Source organism: Silurus meridionalis, chromosome 1 (assembly GCF_014805685.1).
Source record: "Silurus meridionalis isolate SWU-2019-XX chromosome 1, ASM1480568v1, whole genome shotgun sequence".
NCBI lineage: Eukaryota > Metazoa > Chordata > Actinopteri > Siluriformes > Siluridae > Silurus > Silurus meridionalis.
In genome coordinates, this window is record NC_060884.1 from 4,879,854 (window position 1) to 4,900,102 (window position 20,249).

At 40.0% G+C, this 20,249-nt stretch overlaps 3 protein-coding genes across 5 annotated transcripts; 2 read left to right on the forward strand and 1 right to left on the reverse strand.

Annotated features, from left to right (window-relative positions):
• Positions 1–124: 124 nt before the first annotated feature.
• On the reverse strand, positions 125–2,448 carry LOC124400700 (heme oxygenase-like). Its single transcript, XM_046872471.1, has 7 exons — positions 2,300–2,448; positions 2,061–2,117; positions 1,709–1,820; positions 1,345–1,560; positions 926–1,198; positions 720–807; positions 125–628 (listed from the first exon to the last, which is right to left on the reverse strand). The coding sequence occupies exons 2-7, from the start codon at positions 2,111–2,113 to the stop codon at positions 507–509; spliced, it is 864 nt and encodes a 287-aa protein (XP_046728427.1). The 5' UTR covers positions 2,114–2,117; positions 2,300–2,448; the 3' UTR covers positions 125–506.
• Positions 2,449–4,137: 1,689 nt separating this feature from the next.
• On the forward strand, positions 4,138–6,491 carry LOC124400792 (heme oxygenase-like). The gene is made up of 7 exons (XM_046872593.1): positions 4,138–4,285; positions 4,468–4,524; positions 4,765–4,876; positions 5,025–5,240; positions 5,387–5,659; positions 5,780–5,867; positions 5,960–6,491. The coding sequence occupies exons 2-7, from the start codon at positions 4,472–4,474 to the stop codon at positions 6,079–6,081; spliced, it is 864 nt and encodes a 287-aa protein (XP_046728549.1). The 5' UTR covers positions 4,138–4,285; positions 4,468–4,471; the 3' UTR covers positions 6,082–6,491.
• Positions 6,492–7,706: 1,215 nt separating this feature from the next.
• LOC124392780 (HMG box-containing protein 4-like) lies at positions 7,707–15,484 on the forward strand. Of its 3 annotated transcripts, none has more exons than XM_046859990.1 (12): positions 7,707–7,818; positions 9,009–9,137; positions 9,233–9,308; positions 9,440–9,739; positions 10,718–10,897; positions 10,990–11,093; positions 11,183–11,264; positions 12,229–12,293; positions 12,464–12,581; positions 13,867–14,111; positions 14,374–14,496; positions 15,141–15,484. In XM_046859990.1, the coding sequence occupies exons 1-12, from the start codon at positions 7,816–7,818 to the stop codon at positions 15,183–15,185; spliced, it is 1,470 nt and encodes a 489-aa protein (XP_046715946.1). In that variant the 5' UTR covers positions 7,707–7,815; the 3' UTR covers positions 15,186–15,484. The 3 variants fall into 3 exon arrangements, with proteins under 3 accessions (XP_046715946.1, XP_046715936.1, XP_046715954.1); XM_046859980.1 differs by having other exon boundaries at positions 7,754–7,882; XM_046859998.1 differs by having other exon boundaries at positions 7,754–7,882; positions 14,374–14,460.
• Positions 15,485–20,249: the final 4,765 nt, after the last annotated feature.

Genomic DNA, 20,249 nt, shown 5'->3' on the forward strand with positions numbered 1-20,249 from the left:
TCTCTTAATTAGATGTCCACTAGAAGACCACCCATTCAGGCACCTGCTAAATGGAATTACACTAATTTGTCCGAGATTTCACAAAAAACGTGGTCACAGATAAAAAATAAGGTCACAGACAGTGTGTTTAAATCTTCCATGTTTTATTATTATTATTTTGTTTTAAATAAGCAGAGTATGTACATTTGATGTACAATTAACAGTATTTAACATTTTATCTCGGTACAGTATGAAATGCTACATCCAATACAGAACATTAGCTGGGAAATACAGTATGTCTGAACAATGACTTTACTGATCCTGTCATCAAGAAATAAAAAAAATAAAACAGTAACAATATTCATTATTATACAGTGTACAAAACAACCAGATTGTAAAAAAAAAAAACTCCAAAAAAGTGCATGCTGAAATTCTTCCTGAACCACATGTTTTTTTTTTTAATACCCGTGACTTGATTTACATTTGCATACTATTTACAGTATTTTACACGATATTCAGTCGTATATTTAAAACGCATACACTCCCATTCCAAGTGCCAGAGCCAAACACAAACCGAGCAGCATCCTGAGCAGCTGAGAGCCGGACGTCAGTGAGGAGGTCACTGCTGATCTCTGGCTCACGCTGATATCTGAGGAAAGAGAGATAGTTGAAGTATTAAATGCTGGATAAGATAATGATTGCTGGATCCGTGCAGCTTGTGTTAGTGAAGGTTTTTTTACCTGGAGTCTTGACGTCATGTGTTTTGTGTCTTTGCCTCAGCTCGTTCTTCTCTGACATGTTCAGCAACTTCTGGAGTTCTTCAAACACCTGAAAACAAACCACACGCACTGATGTTATGTCGTCTCGCAAAGATAAATCGAATAAATGCCCAACAGAATGTTTAGTATCCTTTAAGGTAATCAGTAAAGTAAAGCAGTTTTCTTACCTGGATGTTGAACTCGAAGGCTCTGACGGCTTCCTCCAGCACTCCCGCTCTCTGCGTCTCTGTCAGCTCGATGCTGTTCATCCTGCTTCTGTACAGCTGCTTGAACAGATTCGGGCTGCTGACAGCGGGAAACGAGAAGAACCCCAAGCCCTCTCCGTTCTTCAGTCCCAAAGACTTCTGGGTAATACGGCCCAAAATCTGGCCCCCTGACAGGTCACCCAGGTAGCGAGTGTAAGCGTGAGCCACCAGGTATTCAGGATGCTCGCTGCCGATCTGGAACAAGAGACGAACGACATGTATATTTAACTACAAAGTTCCAAATTGAACCAAATTGAGTTTATAGTGGAGGTTGAATGAGGCTACACTTGTAGTACAAGCATAGTGCAGGAATAGTTATCATTCAGAGGCCCTTGTAGTACCTCTCTCAATCTCTGAGCGTATCGCAGTGTAGCAGCCGGTACGGTCATCTTCTCTCTCCAGTCTTGACCATAAAAGTGCTCCAGGTCTTTCTGGAGTGCCTCCATCCTGGCCAGTTCCTGAGGAAAGTATATTGGTGCGACACTCTCGTGAGAGGCGTTCCTGTCCAGTTCCTCTTCCAGAGCTTCATAGATCTTGTACAAGGAGCACAGCAGGAGCTGAGGAAAGAGACAGAGAGGATTAATGTTAACTGTTATGTCATATTTAAGGAGTCGTTTCAAGAACATTGTATTAAAGCATGACTGGAATCTGATTTTAAAGGTATTTGTGATGAGAGTGATGATCAGCTACAGGAAGATGACTGACCTTATACTGATGCAGGCTGATGTTTGCTTTCTGGAAGGCCAGCATCAGTTCTGTGTTCTCGGCTCGGACGTGGCTGTCTTTAGTCACAGCCTTTATCTGCTCAGACAGATCACTGTGTAGAGAGAGAGGGAGAAAGTGAGAGAAATCCAGTGCTGTGTTCACCTGAAATACCTTAATTACACTGTTTCTAAATGACACATAATTACACTTTCATTACACCGTTACTTCCCGTGATTTTTAACAGAGATGGTTTGTGGAATATTAAAGCAAGAACCCAACAGATTTTACCGATTATATTCTCATAAATTTAAATATTACAAAGTGAATGTCTAAAGTTTGTTTTTGCACTCACCGCTCTGTGACCTGAACCTTCTCCGTCTGTACGTTCTGCTTATCTGCTTCCATTATTCTGAGAGAAACAAATAAAAGTAGATAGTGAGAACAGATGCAGTGTATAATCTCTGCAACAAAAAACCCAAAACCTGATGGAGCATCTCATGAAGACAACATATAAGATGCGAATTTGGAGCAAAAATGTCCAACAAATTAAAAATGCATTAACAAGTCATTATTATGAAACTGTTTACTCACTCAGTATGGGAAGTTCTAGTCTTCTGTTAGAGTTGTTTTGTTTTCTATGAAGAGAAGCTCTTGGATCTGCTGTAGCTTGTGGAGTTCATTCTCCAGCTGCTGCTTTTATACTCCTTCTGTTGCTCCCTCCCTCTGTTCACAGCAGGGTGAAAACAGGAAGCGGTATTCAGGCCAGCAGAACAAAGCGAGAGGGAGGACCTACAGCTAACCCTGACTCGACATACAGGGTGAAAGAGAAGAAGAGAAGCATTGACTTCATTGAGGGAGAGGGGAACTAGGACTAACCATGACTCAACATTCTTCAGGCTGACAATAGAATCAGAAGACTTGAATTTAACACACATGGTACACCATGTAATGCTCTTTAGTCATTATTTACATATGGCTTTGCTTGATTTTTTTCTCTTCATGTTGAAGGCTAGGTTCTGTTACTGATTGTAAATGTGGAGGAACTGCTTACTCATGTTTAGATCATCTACTTGTTCTCCCTCTGCCGGCTGGATTGCACAGCAAATCATTTCTACAGTGTCGTACAGATTGCTGGGCGTTTCGCCGAGTCATGGTTCTGATTTGCCCGTTATCAGGAGTGTTTAAACCACAGCTCAGCTGCCTGGGTGGAAACCAGATTCTGATTACTACCGAAGAAAGATTTATAGGACTTGTGTAACTACTTGCATAATTAAATAAAGGCAAACTACAGGTTTATATTGTTCAGATCTGTTGTTTATAGCAGAGGGGCCCAACCGTTTTCCTATGAAGGGCCAAAAAATCTAACTTTGTTACTCTGTAATGTGCTAATGCCATTTTAGTTTTAATGTTTTCTAGTTTAATTAAACTTATATAGAACAATATAAATAATCCTATTTATAGTACAAGGGTTTAATGCCTAATACAGCTATTCAGACTGTAAGCTGTAGAGCCATATTCTTGTAATATCACTGATCTTTAATGAGACATAATGCTAGTACTTTATATAGTGAATTGAAAAAGAAAAAAATATATTTTTTTTTTCATCATTATTATTATTATTTATTTGAATTTACTTCTTTGTTTCTCTACAATTTTTGACTTTTCATTTCAGTGGGGTTTTTTTTTTTTGCAGATTAAAATATATATATATATATATATATATATATATATATATATATATATATATATATTTATATTAAATATATATTAAATTATAAATCAAATATGTATTAGTGGCTTTCCCCCGTCTCTTTTAATATATATTGCATGGCAGGCCAAATCAAAAGTCAGCGCAAGCAAACTATGGACTCCAGGCCCTAGTCCGTGTATCTCTGTTCATAATAATAAAAAGATAAAGAAAATACAAACAGTTTTGTCTAGCAAACATTCACTTACATCTAACTATAAACAGATAAAGTGGATCATATGTCAACGATAAATACATTAAAAAAATACAATATTAAATATATTAATGCTACTCCAAGAAAATATCTAGTGATAATAGTAACCGTAGATAATTCTCCAATATCATAACACCCTGCTGTTTTAATACTAATGTGTTTTAATTCATTAATTTTGATCTGTCTATCAAGCACATTCTGTGTTGCTTTGTTAGCATCCACATGTGTACTTTTCCCCCAGTGTCAACATGTTTAAGCAGTAAGGATCACATGACTGAACAAGGCACAATTCCAGGCAAAAAAATCCACTCAGTCATGGTTAGTTCTAATCCCTCCCTCTTTTTCTCTTTCTCTCCCTCTCAGTCAATGTTTCTCTTCTTCTCTTTCACCCTGTATGCCAAGTCAGGGTTAGCTGTAGGTCCTCCCTCTCGCTTTGTTCTGCTGGCCTGAATACCGCTTCCTGTTTTCTCCCTGCTGTGAACAGAGGGAGGGAGCGACAGAAGGAGTATAAAAGCAGCAGCTGGAGAATGAACTCCACAAGCTACAGCAGATCCAAGAGCTTCTCTTCATAGAAAACAAAACAACTCTAACAGAAGACTAGAACTTCCCATACTGAGTGAGTAAACAGTTTCATAATAATGACTTGTAAATGCATTTTTGATTTGTTGGACATTTTTGCTCCACATTCGCATCTTATATGTTGTCTTCATGAGATGCTCCATCAGGTTTTGGGTTTTTTGTTGCAGAGATTATACACTGCATCTGTTCTCACTATCTACTTTTATTTGTTTCTCTCAGAATAATGGAAGCAGATAAGCAGAACGTACAGACGGAGAAGGTTCAGGTCACAGAGCGGTGAGTGCAAAAACAAACTTTAGACATTCACTTTGTAATATTTAAATTTATGAGAATATAATCGGTAAAATCTGTTGGGTTCTTGCTTTAATATTCCACAAACCATCTCTGTTAAAAATCACGGGAAGTAACGGTGTAATGAAAGTGTAATTATGTGTCATTTAGAAACAGTGTAATTAAGGTATTTCAGGTGAACACAGCACTGGATTTCTCTCACTTTCTCCCTCTCTCTCTACACAGTGATCTGTCTGAGCAGATAAAGGCTGTGACTAAAGACAGCCACGTCCGAGCCGAGAACACAGAACTGATGCTGGCCTTCCAGAAAGCAAACATCAGCCTGCATCAGTATAAGGTCAGTCATCTTCCTGTAGCTGATCATCACTCTCATCACAAATACCTTTAAAATCAGATTCCAGTCATGCTTTAATACAATGTTCTTGAAACGACGCCTTAAATATGACATAACAGTTAACATTATTCCTCTCTGTCTCTTTCCTCAGCTCCTGCTGTGCTCCTTATACAAGATCTATGAAGCTCTGGAAGAGGAACTGGACAGGAACGCCTCTCACGAGAGTGTCGCACCAATATACTTTCCTCAGGAACTGGCCAGGATGGAGGCACTCAAGAAAGACCTGGAGCACTTTTATGGTCAAGAATGGAGAGAGAAGATGACCGTACCGGCTGCTACACTGCGATACGCTCAGAGATTGAGAGAGGTACTACAAGGGCCTCTGAATGATAACTATTCCTGCACTATGCTTGTACTACAAGTGTAGCCTCATTCAACGTCCACTATAAACTCAATTTGGTTCAATTTGGAACTTTGTAGTTAAATATACATGTTGTTCGTCTCTTGTTCCAGATCGGCAGCGAGCATCCTGAATACCTGGTGGCTCACGCTTACACTCGCTACCTGGGTGACCTGTCAGGGGGCCAGATTTTGGGCCGTATTACCCAGAAGTCTTTGGGACTGAAGAACGGAGAGGGCTTGGGGTTCTTCTCGTTTCCTGCCGTCAGCAGCCCGAATCTGTTCAAGCAGCTGTACAGAAGCAGGATGAACAGCATCGAGCTGACAGAGACGCAGAGAGCGGGAGTGCTGGAGGAAGCCGTCAGAGCCTTCGAGTTCAACATCCAGGTAAGAAAACTGCTTTACTTTACTGATTACCTTAAAGGATACTAAACATTCTGTTGGGCATTTATTCGATTTATCTCTGCGAGACGACATAACATCAGTGCGTGTGTGGTTCGTTTTCAGGTGTTTGAAGAACTCCAGAAGTTGCTGAACATGTCAGAGAAGAACGAGCTGAGGCAAAGACACAAAACACATGACGTCAAGACTCCAGGTAAAAAAAACCTTCACTAACACAAGCTGCACAGATCCAGCAATCATTATCTTATCCAGCATTTAATACTTCAACTGTCTCTCTTTCCTCAGATATCAGCGTGAGCCAGAGATCAGCAGTGACCTCCTCACTGACATCCGGCTCTCAGCTGCTCAGGATGCTGTTTGGAGTGTGTTTGGCTCTGGCACTCGGAATGGGAGTGTATGCGTTTTAAATATACGACTGAATATCGTGTAAAATACTGTAAATAGTATGCAACAGTAATGGAATCTCCCACATCAGGAAATAATTCTGTACCTTTCCAGAATGCACTTTTAATTCGGACAGGTCTTATTTTGTATACTGTGTAGTTGTGTAGCAATTATTGTAAATTATTGTAAAGTGTTTTGTGTAGCAATCACATCTTTAAATGAAGATCAGTATGTACATATAGTACCCAGATACTGTATTATTTGATGGCCTGTACTGAATGTAGCATGTGTGTGTGTGTAAGAAAAATTGAGAGAGAACGTGAAAGCGAGAAGACGGACCGTAGCTTTAATGCACATTTTGAAATACTTGTACATATTTAGAGAACACTGAGGTGTACAAATGTTGCCTTTTATAATAAAACACTAACAAAAATTTACAGACTTTTTTCTAATTAAAAACATGCATTATTTGTTATTTTCTGTATTAACAGATGTATGGATTATTTACATCTGTATATTTAAATATCTGTTTATTATTTAAGAAAGGAGTCTCCAGTGTTCAATGTCTTCAAAACAAAAGACTTTGCATTATCATATTTATTAAGCAGTTATTAATATTTTATTAACTTAATACGTGGATAAATTTGACTTGCTATTCTTTAATGCATTCAAAATCCAGTTGTTGTTTATTTTAGAACTATTTTATCATCATTCATTAATGTTGAAGGATTACAGAGTTCACTACATTATCAATGTTCCGCTTTATCAGACGTCTCTGTGCTTTTTGGCACTGGAGTGACTTCTTTCTCGCGTGTAGCAGCTTAGTGTAATCTAATCAGTTCTACATGCAAATACTGACTTGAACGTAGGGTTTCAAAAGAGAGCTTGAATCACAACTCAGCAGGCTTGGAATATATTTCTTTTGGGGAATATGGAGATTGTGTCAGGAGACAGATCATTCACTTGTTAAAAAGCTGTGTAAATCATCAGTGATTATGATAGACGAGTAGAAAAGGCCTTGCTGGCCCTGATGGCCCTCCACTGTAAAAAAGTATTCTTCTTATTCTTTCGGCTTCTCCCATTAGGGGTTGACACAGCGGATCATCTGTCTCCATACCCCCCTGTCCTCTACATCTGCCTCTTTCAAACCAACTACCTGCATGTCCTCCCTCACCACATCCATAAACCTTCTCCTTGGTCTTCCTCTTTTCCTCGTTCCTGGTGGCTCCATCCTCAGCATTCTCCTCCCGATATACCCAATGTCCCTCCTCTGCACATGTCCAAACCATCTCAATCTCGCCTCCCCCACCTTGTCCTCAAAACGTCCTACATGTTCTGTCCCTCTAATAAACTCGTTTCTATTCCTGTCCATCCTCGTCACTCCTAACGAAAACCTTCAGCTACCTCCATCTCCACGTCCTGTCATTTACTCAATGCCACTGTTTCTAAACCATATGACATAGCAGGTCTCACCTCTTGCAGATACCCTTCTATCACAAATCACTCCTGCTATCACTCTTCTCCACCCACTCCACCCTGCCTGCACTCTTTTTACTGTTTTCTTCACTTCTCTAACACACTGTATTGAATATACATTTTAATTCATATTTATTAAAGAACGGTATTGTTCACCCAAACCGCCAGAGGCGCTGTTGTGCGTTTAACGTTTGGTTCTATTCAACTGTTCAGTGGAGTAAGAAACAAATCGGTGTTCAAGATGGCGGCGAGGATAGCCTGAAGTTTATGAATGCTAGTTAATGGTAATTTCTCCGTTTTCTTGAATGAAGATGACGTTTTTCTTTCCACACCCTGCGATGAATGATGGTATCCAAATTATGCATATTAAATCCACAAGTTCGGCATTTATAATACGGTTTAGCGTGTTTGCACGTTAGCCGGCTTGCTAACTAGTTCTATGTATATTTGCTCAAGCTTCGTTTAGCTTCGGTCCCCGAGGCTGAATGTCAAAATAGATCTCTACACCCTGCATAAGTGCACTACTTAGGGATTTGTAGTATGTTGCTTCGTGTGCTGTGTAGGGCACTATTTATGTAACAGGAATTTGAACTTCAATTGCGTGAGCCAGTAAGCTAGAAGGGAGAGCTAAAGCTATCCGGCAAACATTAAAGAGACGTGTGTGTGTTTTGGTAGCAAAATTGTTTTCAAACACAGGCGGGAAAACGTGTATATTTAGCGGGCGACCCCCCGATCCGCCTCTCGGATTTCAGTTAGATCGCATATGAAATCTTTTACCCAGGATATAAAGTAAAATATGTATCTAGGATCAGGATGATTTCTGAGATGTAACTATCTGGTTTCTTGGAGCAACCAGGTCATTCGAGATCGCTTAAAGAAACCAAATTTGTTCACATTTGAATAAATCCGGATCCAATCCAAAACCCCCCTCCTCTTTTTTTATAGAGTATTTTATGAATCCCAAAGGAAAGTTAAAATCTCTATATGTTTCAGGGGGCAATAGGGACAAACAGGGGTAACTTAGCAATTCTGGGGCTTCTACGTGGTAATTTGGTACTATATAATTGATTTTTTTTTAACACAAATTTCCAAAGTAAGGAAATCCCAAACCTCGATCCTGGAAAACCTTATTTCATTTATGACATCATCCAAATCGGCGAGTTTCAATCATCGCTGATGTACTGGAAATGGTTCATTACATTAATATCTGGTTGTTTGCAGGAACATGGTCTGGGAGAACACCTTGTATCTGTTTTAGTGTTTTCCCTGCTTTTAGACACATACGTGGAGGTGTTATTAAGCTATTATGTGAATCAGGTGTCTGTGTGACAGCAGGAAAAAAAAACATGAAATAAAGAGCTAAATATTGAGGTAGTAAATTATTTAATGCGTTAAATGCCTCTGTCCATGATGAAGTTCCATATGTTCCTGATGGAATGACATCCACTGTGGATTTCTGTGTGTGGTTTGTCAGATGGAGGGTGAGGTGAGCCTGGTGGCAGGCCGCAGTCAGAGAGAGAAGAGGAGATCTTATAAGGACCTCCTGAGAGAAGAGGAGATCATCGATGCCGAGGTTCGCAAGTCCTCCAAGAAGCGTCCCAAGGTGAGAAGAGCGGAACGTGATTTGCAGGATGAGGTTTTATGTTTGTGCGACTGCCTGATCAGGGCTACAATGAAGCTTGCTTTTTTTCTACAAAGGAGCCGGATGGATTTGTAGCAAGCGGTGAGTCTCACAAGAAGAAAAAGAAGCATCACGATGATCATCATTACAAAGGTGGGTTTGAGGGTGAGCACAAAAAAATGATGATAATTTGGTTCTTGGACCCCTAGTTAAAAAAGTGCCTTGTGCATTGCAAAGAATAGAAGCAACATCGTAAAGCAGTAAGTTTCTACATTTCTTCCCAGATCACCACAAGAAGAAAAAACGGCCATCAGACAGCCATGGTAGCTCCATGTCCGCCTCAGCCTTCTCCAGTTCCCCTCACGACGGCATGACCGCCATGGGTCTGCTCCAGGCCATCACCTCTCCTACGGCTGTAGGCTCAGAGCCCTGCCCTACGCTTCCCAAGAAACCGGCGTACCCCTCCCTCCCCTCGGCTAAAGATCGCAGGAGAGAAAGCATGCCCGTGCCCAAATCAGCTAAGAAGAAACCACATGTAACGAAAGAGTCGCTGCCAATGGTCGGCGAGGAAGTGGAGCTGGAAGGTGAGCAACAGCTGGCGGGTGCGTAATGCAAAGTGATTGGTAATCCACAATCTAAACATGGCTGCTCAAGTAAAGAGCCGAGAGCGATACTAACCACAAACAGGTACACTCTTGTTCCTGAAAAACTGACTTGGGTAATATTGGTTTTGGCTAATAAAGCAGTCAACAACTGGCTACTTTTACAGAACAAGGCAGATTAGCCATTCTGAAGCTCATGGCCAGAAAGATGTACAAATCTCTGCAGAGCGCCTGAAGCTGAGACAAGCACACAATGTTCTGTGGTGGCTTTGGTGTACACATGACATTCTGTAGCAGTTGCCTTTTAAAATGTGAGCCCTTAATAAGGCGTTTTTGCTTGACTTGATAATAGGTCATAGTTGTCAGAATAACATGATAGCATGGACTTGGGTTAAAGTTAAATGCTGCTGAGAGACAGCTATGCAGCCATGGTTTTTTTGTTATTAGCGCAGTAACAGAATAAACTAAAATCACTTATAAAGAACCCAGGGGGAAGTGCTATACCTGTTTAACTATCCTGACTGTCAGTGTCGTGTGTTGACTTTTTGTAAACAGTTTATTGACACTTTTGAATGATAAAAAATTACTGTAATTGTCATGTGGTTCAAAATAAACTGGGTTCAGCAAGAACACAAAACAATTAGACTTCTCTTGGACAACACAGATATTTTTGGAAAATGCAGCATATTTTTTTTTCTTTTCCTGGAAATGTCTTTATTTTGCCATCAGAAGTTTTTTTTTTCTCATGAGGTTTCAATGTAACATTTACGGAATGCCTCTTCTACACAGTCCTTATTTCCATATTGGAATCTGAATTCCAATGAATAACCTTCCTGCTCTCTTTATCATGGAAATGAAATCCACCACACTTCGACACGCTGCTCCACTATACAACACTGGTTTGTTTGTTCAGCCAAAATCTTGAGTGTATTCAAATATTGAAATCTCCTTTGACTGCAGGGCATTATGGGGGAGCTTACGAGCTGCTGGACGACGACAGCTCCTCCTCAGCGGAGGACGAAGAAGGCGGTCAGCTGGTCATCGACGATTCCTTCAACCAGTACAGGAAGAAGAGCAAAAAGAGCAAGAAAAGCAAGAAGAAGAAGGACAAGGAGAAAGAGCGACGCCACAGCAGCAAATGTATGAAGAATATCATGATTGCTAATTTTTTTTTTTTTTTATTTTATTCTAATAAGAGTAGTGTTTTAATAAGTCTTCTCTGTCGTTCATAGCCAATGGCAGCTCGGAGGCTGCGTTGTATGCAGGAGGAAGGTCAGGATCCCACAGTGTCAAAAAGAGAAAGAAAGAAGAGAAGGCGAGGTTAAAGGCAGCGAAGGTGAATTGTCGGCCATGCTAACACATTCAAGCTACATTTCATTTCATTTTAACTCATTTCTCGGTTTATTTTTGCTCTCTGAATTTCAGGCCAAGAAAAAGGTCCTCACAGCGTATCAGATTTTCTCTAAAGAGTACAGGTTGAGCATCCTGGAGGAGCAGCCGGGGCTCGGTCAGTACCTGCAGTACCTCTTTATATAAAATGACACATTTTACTTAAATCTGCAGTCTTTGTGTTTAAAAAACAAACAAAACTTGGTTCATATCTGGCCCAAAACACCCCAAGTAGTCATATCTTGGGTTAATTATGTAATTGTGTACTTATTAGCCTGTTATTGTGTGTATATAACCCACACTATAAATATCTTACATGTTTATATAGCGATTATGACAAGGCTGTTATTTGATGTTAAAGTAAACGGTCCATTTATAATCTCAATAAATACAGTGGCAAAGCAAATGAGGGGCTGTTAATATAGATACACACTATATATACAAAGGTATTGGGACACCCCACTTCCATCCATATGTACTTCTTCCCCAGATGATGACCACAAAGTTGAAAGCAAACAATTGCATAGGATGGTTTTGGATGCTGAAGGATAACATTTTTCCTTCTCTTGTACTAGGAAACGTGTTCTTGTACAACAAAGCCTCTGAGCATAAAGCCATCTTCATAAAGATATCGATTACATGGGTTGGAGCGGAAGATCTTCTGTGGCTTGCTGTAGAGCTCTGACCTCAACACTTAAAACACCTTTGAGATGAATTGGAAGCTGAATAAAAAATATCTTTACAAGCACACTCCAAAATCTAGTGGAACATCTTCCCAAAAGAGTGGAGGTTCTTATTCCAGTATATAGGGACTAAATGTAGAATGGGATGTTCAAAAAGCACTCGATGGCCAGGTGTCCATAAACTTTTGTCTGTATAATGTATTTAGATATGCATACAATGTCTGGGATTTTTTTTTTGCACATGTATGGCCGATTCTATAGGGTTTGGATATACAAGTCACTCACTGTACAGCTTATTTGTTAAATAAAAAATCAATAGAATGATCAGATTTCCAGAGATTATGCAACAGATAATAATTATTTGAATCATTTAATCATGTTTGCCGTGTCGTTCTACAGATTTTGGAGATTTGAGTAAAAAGTTGGCCGATGCTTGGAAGCAGCTACCTGAAGGAGACAAGCAGGTCAGTGTCTAGACTGAGGGAAAACATTACAGTCTATTGAGTCTTTATGTATTCAGTGCTCGTTCACCATATATCCGGAGGGATTTATTTTTCTTGTTCTGATGGTCGCGCAAGCAACCTTTTGTTCGTAGAATCAATGGGTTTGTTTCCTTTTGTTGTGGATCTCTCAGGTGTGGAGGGAGAGGGCAGAGTATCTGCAGCACAAGCAGATGAAGTACGAGTCCACTACAAGCAAACACAGTAAACACAGCCAGCCCAAACCTGCCAAAGACATCAGCAAACCTAAAGGTTCGTAGACCACCACTGTTTTCAACACACAAGTCATATAGAGGGACAGACATCCATGGACAGTGGGAATGTAACGGTACATGTATTCCTACCGAACTTTTTCATTACAGGGCTTTCGGTTCGGTGCAAACGTGCATCCTTTTTACAGGCGGAACATTGTTAAAATCTGAGTTCCCTCCCGAACGTATTAACTGGCGAACCTTGCACTTTGAGCACCGTGCCAGTTTTTCTTCTTTTTATTTTAATCAAATTGAAAAATATACAGAACAATGCCAGGGGTATAAAACTTTAAATCCTAAAACTTACAAATCTTTAGGGTTTTATGTACAGCATCAAGAATTTCTTTTAAAAGGAGAAAATCCTGACAATTCTGCATATGGAGGGAAGGAATGAATAAAGGATGGAAGGAATGAAGACATTTGTAAAAGTATGCTGAAATAAGTACACACACTTTTTATATACACATCTGTATTACCCAAATAGGGTTTAACAAATGTAAAATGTTCATTTTATTTAATCGTTTTCATTTGTTAATTTAATCAATCACTCAATTAAATCAATATATTAAAATAGTATATTGCGTAAATTAGATTCATTCTATTTTCTTGAATGAATATATACATATATATATATATATATATATATATATATATATATATATATATATATATATATATATATATTTTGTTTTGATTAAATATATTATGTATTATTTAAACAAGTAGGCATTTTTATTAAAAACGTTTCAACGTGTAAACTGTTGATGTTCACAAATGTTAATAATAATAAATTGCATTAATAAAAAACAACAAGCAATTTTATGTTTTGCGTTTCTTCCCTCTAAATAAACTTAAAAACCGAGGCACTTACAATACTGTGAATTTTGTGTACCATTGAAGTCCTAGTGGATAGTCGCATGATTTCAGATGGAAAGCCAGAACGATAAATAGACTAGCAGACATATGGCTGGACAGATTGAGAGATGGGCAAATGGATTGGTGGATAGACAGTCTGACAGATGGATAAAGTGGGTAGGTGGACAGATGAATAGACACAGGCATGCAGATTGGGTTTTTTAGACACTAGAAATATCACTAGATATAAAATGTAGAACAGAAATAATAAAAAAACAAAACTGTTGCCCAGATCTCCAGAATCACTGTGTATTGTGTCCTGCAGGTGTAATATCTTTGTGTGCACTAGCCAAGAGGATTGTACTTTCAAAGCTTAATATTGCACATTGTCATACTCTCTTCACAACCACGTTCTTATCTGCCTCCTTTAGGTGTTGCTCACTTCCCAGGTGTGGTTACTCCGACCCCAAAAGCAACGCAGACAGTAGCAGCGGTACCGAAGAGGCCAGAGCCTGTTGTGACTCTGCCACAGAACGGACCGTCTCTGGCTCCTGTAGCTGAACCCTCGCCTTCCCCACTCAGAGATCCCGAGGTGGACCCAATCGATGCCGCTGCCCACCTGCAGCTGCTGGGCGAGTCGCTGTCCCTGATTGGCCGCAGGCTTCAGGAGACTGAGGTATCTGCTGCAGATTTCGGTATTCCTTGTTTATTAGAATCGGTTTTTGCACACAGTTTTATTTAAAATGTTGATATTCAGTATTTAGTCTTTAAAACACAATGTACAAGATTTTATTAAAATTGTGTGTGACAGTTGACTCAGTAGGTATGATTAAAATCTGAGTAATAGTCTCATTGTTTGTAAAGTGTCTGCATCTTAACCAGCATCCTGGAAGCTGGCTTAGTTTTAATCTCCATCAATCTGTTTTCTGTGTGTGTAGGGGATGGTGACAGTATCAGGCTCTCTCTCTGTACTGTTGGACTCCGTGCTGTGTGCTCTTGGCCCTCTGGCGTGCCTCACTGCTCAGGTGCCAGAACTTAACGGTTGCCCTCCTCACGTACTGGTAACTTCACCATACTACCATCTCAAAACATGCAGTAATTATAATAGATGTTGGAGAAACTTAGAAGAGCCTATAAAGACTTGGTCTTCTTGGGTAACAAGGAGAATTAATACTAGAGCAGTACAGCCCCGAACCATTACTTCATCCAACAAAGCTACATGTTACTCCGAATCTGCAGTTTTTCCTCTACCAAGGTAATTGTTGACAACTTAAAGCAGTGATCCTGAAACTGATGAAACTAGGCGGTTTGGTTAAAATCACTTATTTGGTTATAATTATTTAATATTGAACATAATTCCAATCATTTTCTTCTGTAGACTGTGTCTATATTTAACATTTAGCTCATAACCTTCAAGGCCACAAGCTTCAGGATCATAATTATTGCACTCTGGTTATATATAGATTTTAAGATCCGCTAGACAAGATGTAGCCAAGGAACTGCAAAAATGTTCTCAGTTCTGTCTGATAAAAGTTTGAAGTTGTAAAGGGTGCGTAAATGGTGATTGGCTACAGGAAGTCATCATGATGTCATCAGCAATGTCAGTCAAAATGCCTGTTTTTCTAAATGTTGTTGGACATGCAAACAAAAATGAGTGATTTGATTGATCTGATTTTCCTTTCTTACTTCTCACCTTCACTTTCAGTCGAACACTTTGGATAACATAGCCTACGTCATGCCTGGACTCTGAAAGCTACCAGATCCTCTCCCAATTACAGACTTGCTCTTCTTTCCCTGGAAGATGAGGCCTAGCTGGTAGCTCCTCACCCTTGGACCTTTGTCAACCCTGACAGTACTCCTGGTTCTCATCATGAGAAGGACTTGAATTGCACATTTTTGCACTGGACAGACCACAGACTACACGTCTCCTTTTAACCTGCTTCTTAGCCCCGGCGTTCCATTTTTATCCTGTCTACTCTCCATTTTGTATTTTTGTCGCTGTGTTTTTGTCATTCTTTCAATTAAAAGCATTTTAGTGAGCCCTTTTAACCTGTTTGCAGCTCTGATTTTAGTGTGTGTGGGTGTGTTGGGTGGTGGTGGTGATGTGTGGGGGTGTTACCTATTGCAGACAGTTCAATATAGTGTGATAAACAATTGCCCCTAACTTGATTTATGAATTGAAAGCTCAGCTTATTTACTAGCTCTAAGCTCCACCCTTCTCTGGTTGTCGTTATGAATATTGCATAATCAACTCTATAACAGTGTTGGATATTACTTTGAATTTTTATCTTTATTGTGACATCCATCATCAATTTCATTTTACATCACATATGGTTTGTGTGATGACGTGGACTTCTAGCCTGCAACTTTTTCTTATTTAAATAAATATTATGGTTACGTTCGTTCCTGTATCAAACACGTCTTCACTAGTGTCAGATGATCAGTAGAAGGCAGGAGACTTCGAGCTACTTTGAAAAGTATATATATATATATATATATACACGCACACACACTCACCGGCCACTTTATTAGGTACACCTTACTAGTACCGGGTTGGACCCCATTTTGCCTTCAGAACTGCCTTAATCCTTCGTGGCATAGATTCAACAAGGTACTGGAAACATTCCTCAGAGATTTTGGTCCATATTGACATGATCGCATCACGCAGTTGCAGCAGGTTTGTCGGCTGCACATCCATGATGCGAATCTCCCGTTCCACCACATCCCAAAGGTGCTCTATTGGATTGAGATCTGGTGACTGTGGAGGCCATTTGAGTACAGTGAACTCATTGTCATGTTCAAGAAACCAGTCTGAGATGATTGGCGCTTTATGACATGGCGCGTTATCCTGCTGGAAGTAGCCATCAGAAGATGGGTACACTGTGGTCATAAAGGGATGGACATGGTCAGCAACAATACTCAGGTAGGCTGTGGCTTTGACACGATGCTCAATTGGTACTAATGGGCCCAAAGTGTGCCAAGAAAATATCCCCCACACCATTACACCACCACCACCAGCCTGAACCGTTGATACAAGGCAGGATGGATCCATGCTTTTATGTTGTTGACGCCAAATTCTGACCCTACCATCAGAATGTCGCAGCAGAAATCGAGACTCATCAGACCAGGCAAAGTTTTTTCCAATCTTCTATTTTCCAATTTTGGTGAGCCTGTGCAAATTGTAGCCTCAGTTTCTTGTTCTTAGCTGTCAGGAGTGGCACCTGGTGTGGTCTTCTGCTGCTGTAGCCCATCCGCCTAAAGGTTCGACATGTTGTGCGTTCAGAGATGCTCTTCTGCATACCTCGGTTGTAACGAGTGGTTATTTGAGTTACTGTTGCCTTTCTCGAACCAGTCTGGCCATTCTCCTCTGACCTCTGGCATCAACAAGGCATTTGCGCCCACAGAACTGCCGCTCACTGGATATTTTCTCTTTTTCTGACCATTTTCTGTTATCCCTAGAGATGGTTGTGTGTGAAAATCCCAGTAGATCAGCAGTTTCTGAAATACTCAGACCAGCCTGTCTGGCACCAACAACCATGCCACGTTCAAAGTCACTTAAATCACCTTTCTTCCCCATTCTGACGCTCGGTTTGAACTGCAGCAGATCGTCTTGACCATGTCTACATGCCTAAATGCATTGAGTTGCTGCCATGTGATTGGCTGATTAGAAATTTGCGTTAACGAGCAGTTGGACAGGTGTACCTTATAAAGTGGCCGGTACACACACACACACACACACACACACATACATAAACACACTCATATGTAGGAAGATCAATTTCATTAATAAATTGCAAATTTTAAAACTTATAAAATCCTAAACATAGAAAAATTATATATATACAGAGGTGACAAAAGTCCACACATCCTTTACTTAAGTAAAAGTACAGATCCTCATATTTTAAAATACTCGGGTAAAAGTTGAAGTACTGATTATACTTTTTACTCAAGTGAAAGTAAAGAAGTCTTGGCTCAGACATGTACTTAAGTAAAAAGTAGTTATTACTTCCACCTTTTTTAGCTGTTAACTGGACCTCACATCATATAAGATAGATAGATAGATAGATAGATAGATAGATAGATAGATAGATAGATAGATAGATAGATAGATAGATAGATGATAGATAGATAGATAGATAGATAGATAGATAGATAGATAGATAGATAGATAGATAGATAGTGAATAAAACTTCTGGACCTTGTCCACTCTGAAAACATTTCAGTTCAGTCCTTTCTGTGTTGGATTGATTTCCTGGTCTTTAATGAAAGATAACTCCACCAAAAAAGCACTTCTGTGGTAGCTCAGTGGGTTAAGGCTTGTGCCTGAACATGGTCCTTAATATAGTCCACGCTGGTGATAAGGTTTCAAAGCCAGTCCTACATGCCTTCTTTCTTACTGCGCTGGCATGAAACAAAGTATGAACCCTTCAAAAAGCACACATGCTTTTCAGCAGCGGTCGCTCAGTGTTTTAAGGCTTGTGCCTCATCTAAACATGCATCCCAGTCTGATCTCTTCCATGGTTCATCGGATTAAGGTTGGTGCCTCGCTGATGGTAAGGATCAGGGTTTGAATCCTGCTAGTTGCGATGTCGGTTCCTAGTTGCAAATCCTGCTATTTGCAATTTTTCTGCTTCCTAAATCTTTCTTTAGCTTTATATTCTTGTGTTGATGGTTTAAAGGTAGATAGACCTGCTCTAAACAAACATCCTGGCCTGTCTTCCCTGATGGTCCAGTGGGTTAAATCAGGTGTTGTGCTTTTGGTGGGGTTCATGGTTCGAATCCTGCTATTTACAATGTCGGTTCAACTTGTGCTACTTACATCTGTATTCGCTTCCTACATCTTTCTTTAGCGTTAAATTCTTGTGTTGATGGTTTAAAAAGAAAGATAGACCTGCTCTAATCAAGCTTCCCATCCTGTTTTTTCCTGATGGTTTAGTGGGTTAAGGCTGGTACTTTGCTAATGTTGGTGGTCAGGGTTCAAACCTGGCTTTCTGTCTGCTAGTCATGAGGTAGGTTAAATTCCTGATTCCTACATCTTCATATTCTTGTTTTGATGGGTTAAAAAGAAAGATAGACCTGCTCTAAACAAGCTTCGCAGCTTGTCCTTCCTAATGGTTCAGTGGGTTAATGCTGGTGCCTTGCTGATGGTGTGAATCAGGGTTCAAATCCTGCTTTGTCCCTGCTAGTCATGATATGGGTTTGCTTCCTACGTCTGTCTTTAGCATTATATTATTGCGTTGATGGTTTAAAAGAAAAGATAGACCTGCTCTAAACAATTGGCACAGCCTGTCCTTCCAGATGGTTCAGTGGGTTAAGACTGGTATTTTGCTGTTGGTAGGGTTCAGGGTTCGAATCCTGCTTTCTGTGTTTCTTTCTGGTCTGAATTTCTTGCTTTGAAGCATGAAACGAAGGATAAACCCCCAAAAAAAAGAAGGTGAGTTGTAGGACTTGATGGCTTTGTGGTAAAAGCCTTGCCTCTGAGCTCAGAGGTTGCTGGTTCAAATCTGGCTTGTCCCCACAATGGGTAAGTTGTGTGGAAATTAGTGTGTGTTGAGCAATGGAGTGGGTGACTGTGAACAACTGCTGGGTTACAGCCTACAAACAAACAAAGAGGGTGACAGTTTTGCATTTAGGGGAGAAGAAAAAGTTTTATTAAATAAATTTTTGCCAGGAGCCTAAGTTCATACTTTTTTTGGATGCTTTTGTTTCATAAGCCCCTGTTTTCAGCTTCTCAGATGCCAGGGGGGCAGACGCCTGAATATTGCCCCCCTGGTTCAGGATACGCCCTGTGTAACCGTCCTCAACCCACCTTCCATGCATGCATTTCTGACACCTTCCTCATTATGGTCACTGGAACCTTCCACACTTTTAACTTTGAGCCCTGGCTGGGGTTTGAACCAGCAACCTCTCAACCCAGAGGCAAAGCTCTTCCAATTGAGCCACAGGATCTCCTGCAAAAACCTGATTTTTAGGACCTTTTTTGGTTCTTTTATAAAACTTTTTAAACAATTTAAAATAAAGCAAAGGGGTAGGAATTGAACCGGGTGAGTCAGATAGCAGAGGCCACATTACTAACCACTACACTACCAGAGGGGTGACAAACAAGGCTTTGCTTATTAGACTCTTGGTTTTTTTATAGTTAAGCGACCACTGTTTTCTCTTAGATCATGATGGTAGAGGGTCAAAACTTCTCCTTCCTGTTTATTCTCTCAGTTACTCTGTCTTTGTGAAGTGACTTAGGTACAAGAACCACATCTCCAACACCTCACCACTGATATACCATTATTTACCAGCAACCAATTTTAATGACCTTTTATTGTTCTGTTTTTAAAAACTTCTTATAATGTTCAATATGAAACTAGAGGTAAGAATCGAACCAGGAAAGTCAGGAAAGCCTGTTGGAAGTGTTTATCCTGAGCGACTCTTTATGATCTCATTTACTAAATGAGCAGTAGTGAGTTAAGGGCTTGCTCAGGTGCCCAAAACTGGCAGCTTGGAGGTGTTAAACATGTATCATATTTACTGCATGTGATATATATGTAAGCATATGTACAGTAATTAAATATAAAGACTATATCAGTGCAGAGACCTGTGGACATCATTAAGAGCCTTTGCTATGTTTCCACACGGACAGTTAATGAGGTGATACCGGAGAAACTGCACCTCTTCAAGTCAAGTCAGGAAGCTTATATATAGAAAATTATAGACATTTTACAGATTTGAATGATGTATTGTTTTTATCTGTACGATCAATAAAGACAGTCATTTAAGTTTGTGTCGCCATTATGAGGGAAAAACCCACAAAACGCCACCC

Coding starts and splice junctions, on each gene's coding strand:
- LOC124400792 (XM_046872593.1), top strand. CDS start 4,472: ATGGAAGCAGATAAGCAGAACGTACAGACGGAGAAGGTTCAGGTCACA. Junction 4,525..4,764: donor AAGGTTCAGGTCACAGAGCG/GTGAGTGCAAAA, acceptor CTCTCTACACAG/TGATCTGTCTGAGCAGATAA. Junction 5,660..5,779: donor CCTTCGAGTTCAACATCCAG/GTAAGAAAACTG, acceptor GTTCGTTTTCAG/GTGTTTGAAGAACTCCAGAA.
- LOC124400700 (XM_046872471.1), bottom strand. CDS start 2,113: ATGGAAGCAGATAAGCAGAACGTACAGACGGAGAAGGTTCAGGTCACA. Junction 808..925: donor CCTTCGAGTTCAACATCCAG/GTAAGAAAACTG, acceptor GTTTGTTTTCAG/GTGTTTGAAGAACTCCAGAA. Junction 629..719: donor ACATGACGTCAAGACTCCAG/GTAAAAAAACCT, acceptor CTCTTTCCTCAG/ATATCAGCGTGAGCCAGAGA.
- LOC124392780 (XM_046859980.1), top strand. Junction 11,265..12,228: donor GGAGGAGCAGCCGGGGCTCG/GTCAGTACCTGC, acceptor GTCGTTCTACAG/ATTTTGGAGATTTGAGTAAA. Junction 14,497..15,140: donor GTTGCCCTCCTCACGTACTG/GTAACTTCACCA, acceptor CTTCACTTTCAG/TCGAACACTTTGGATAACAT.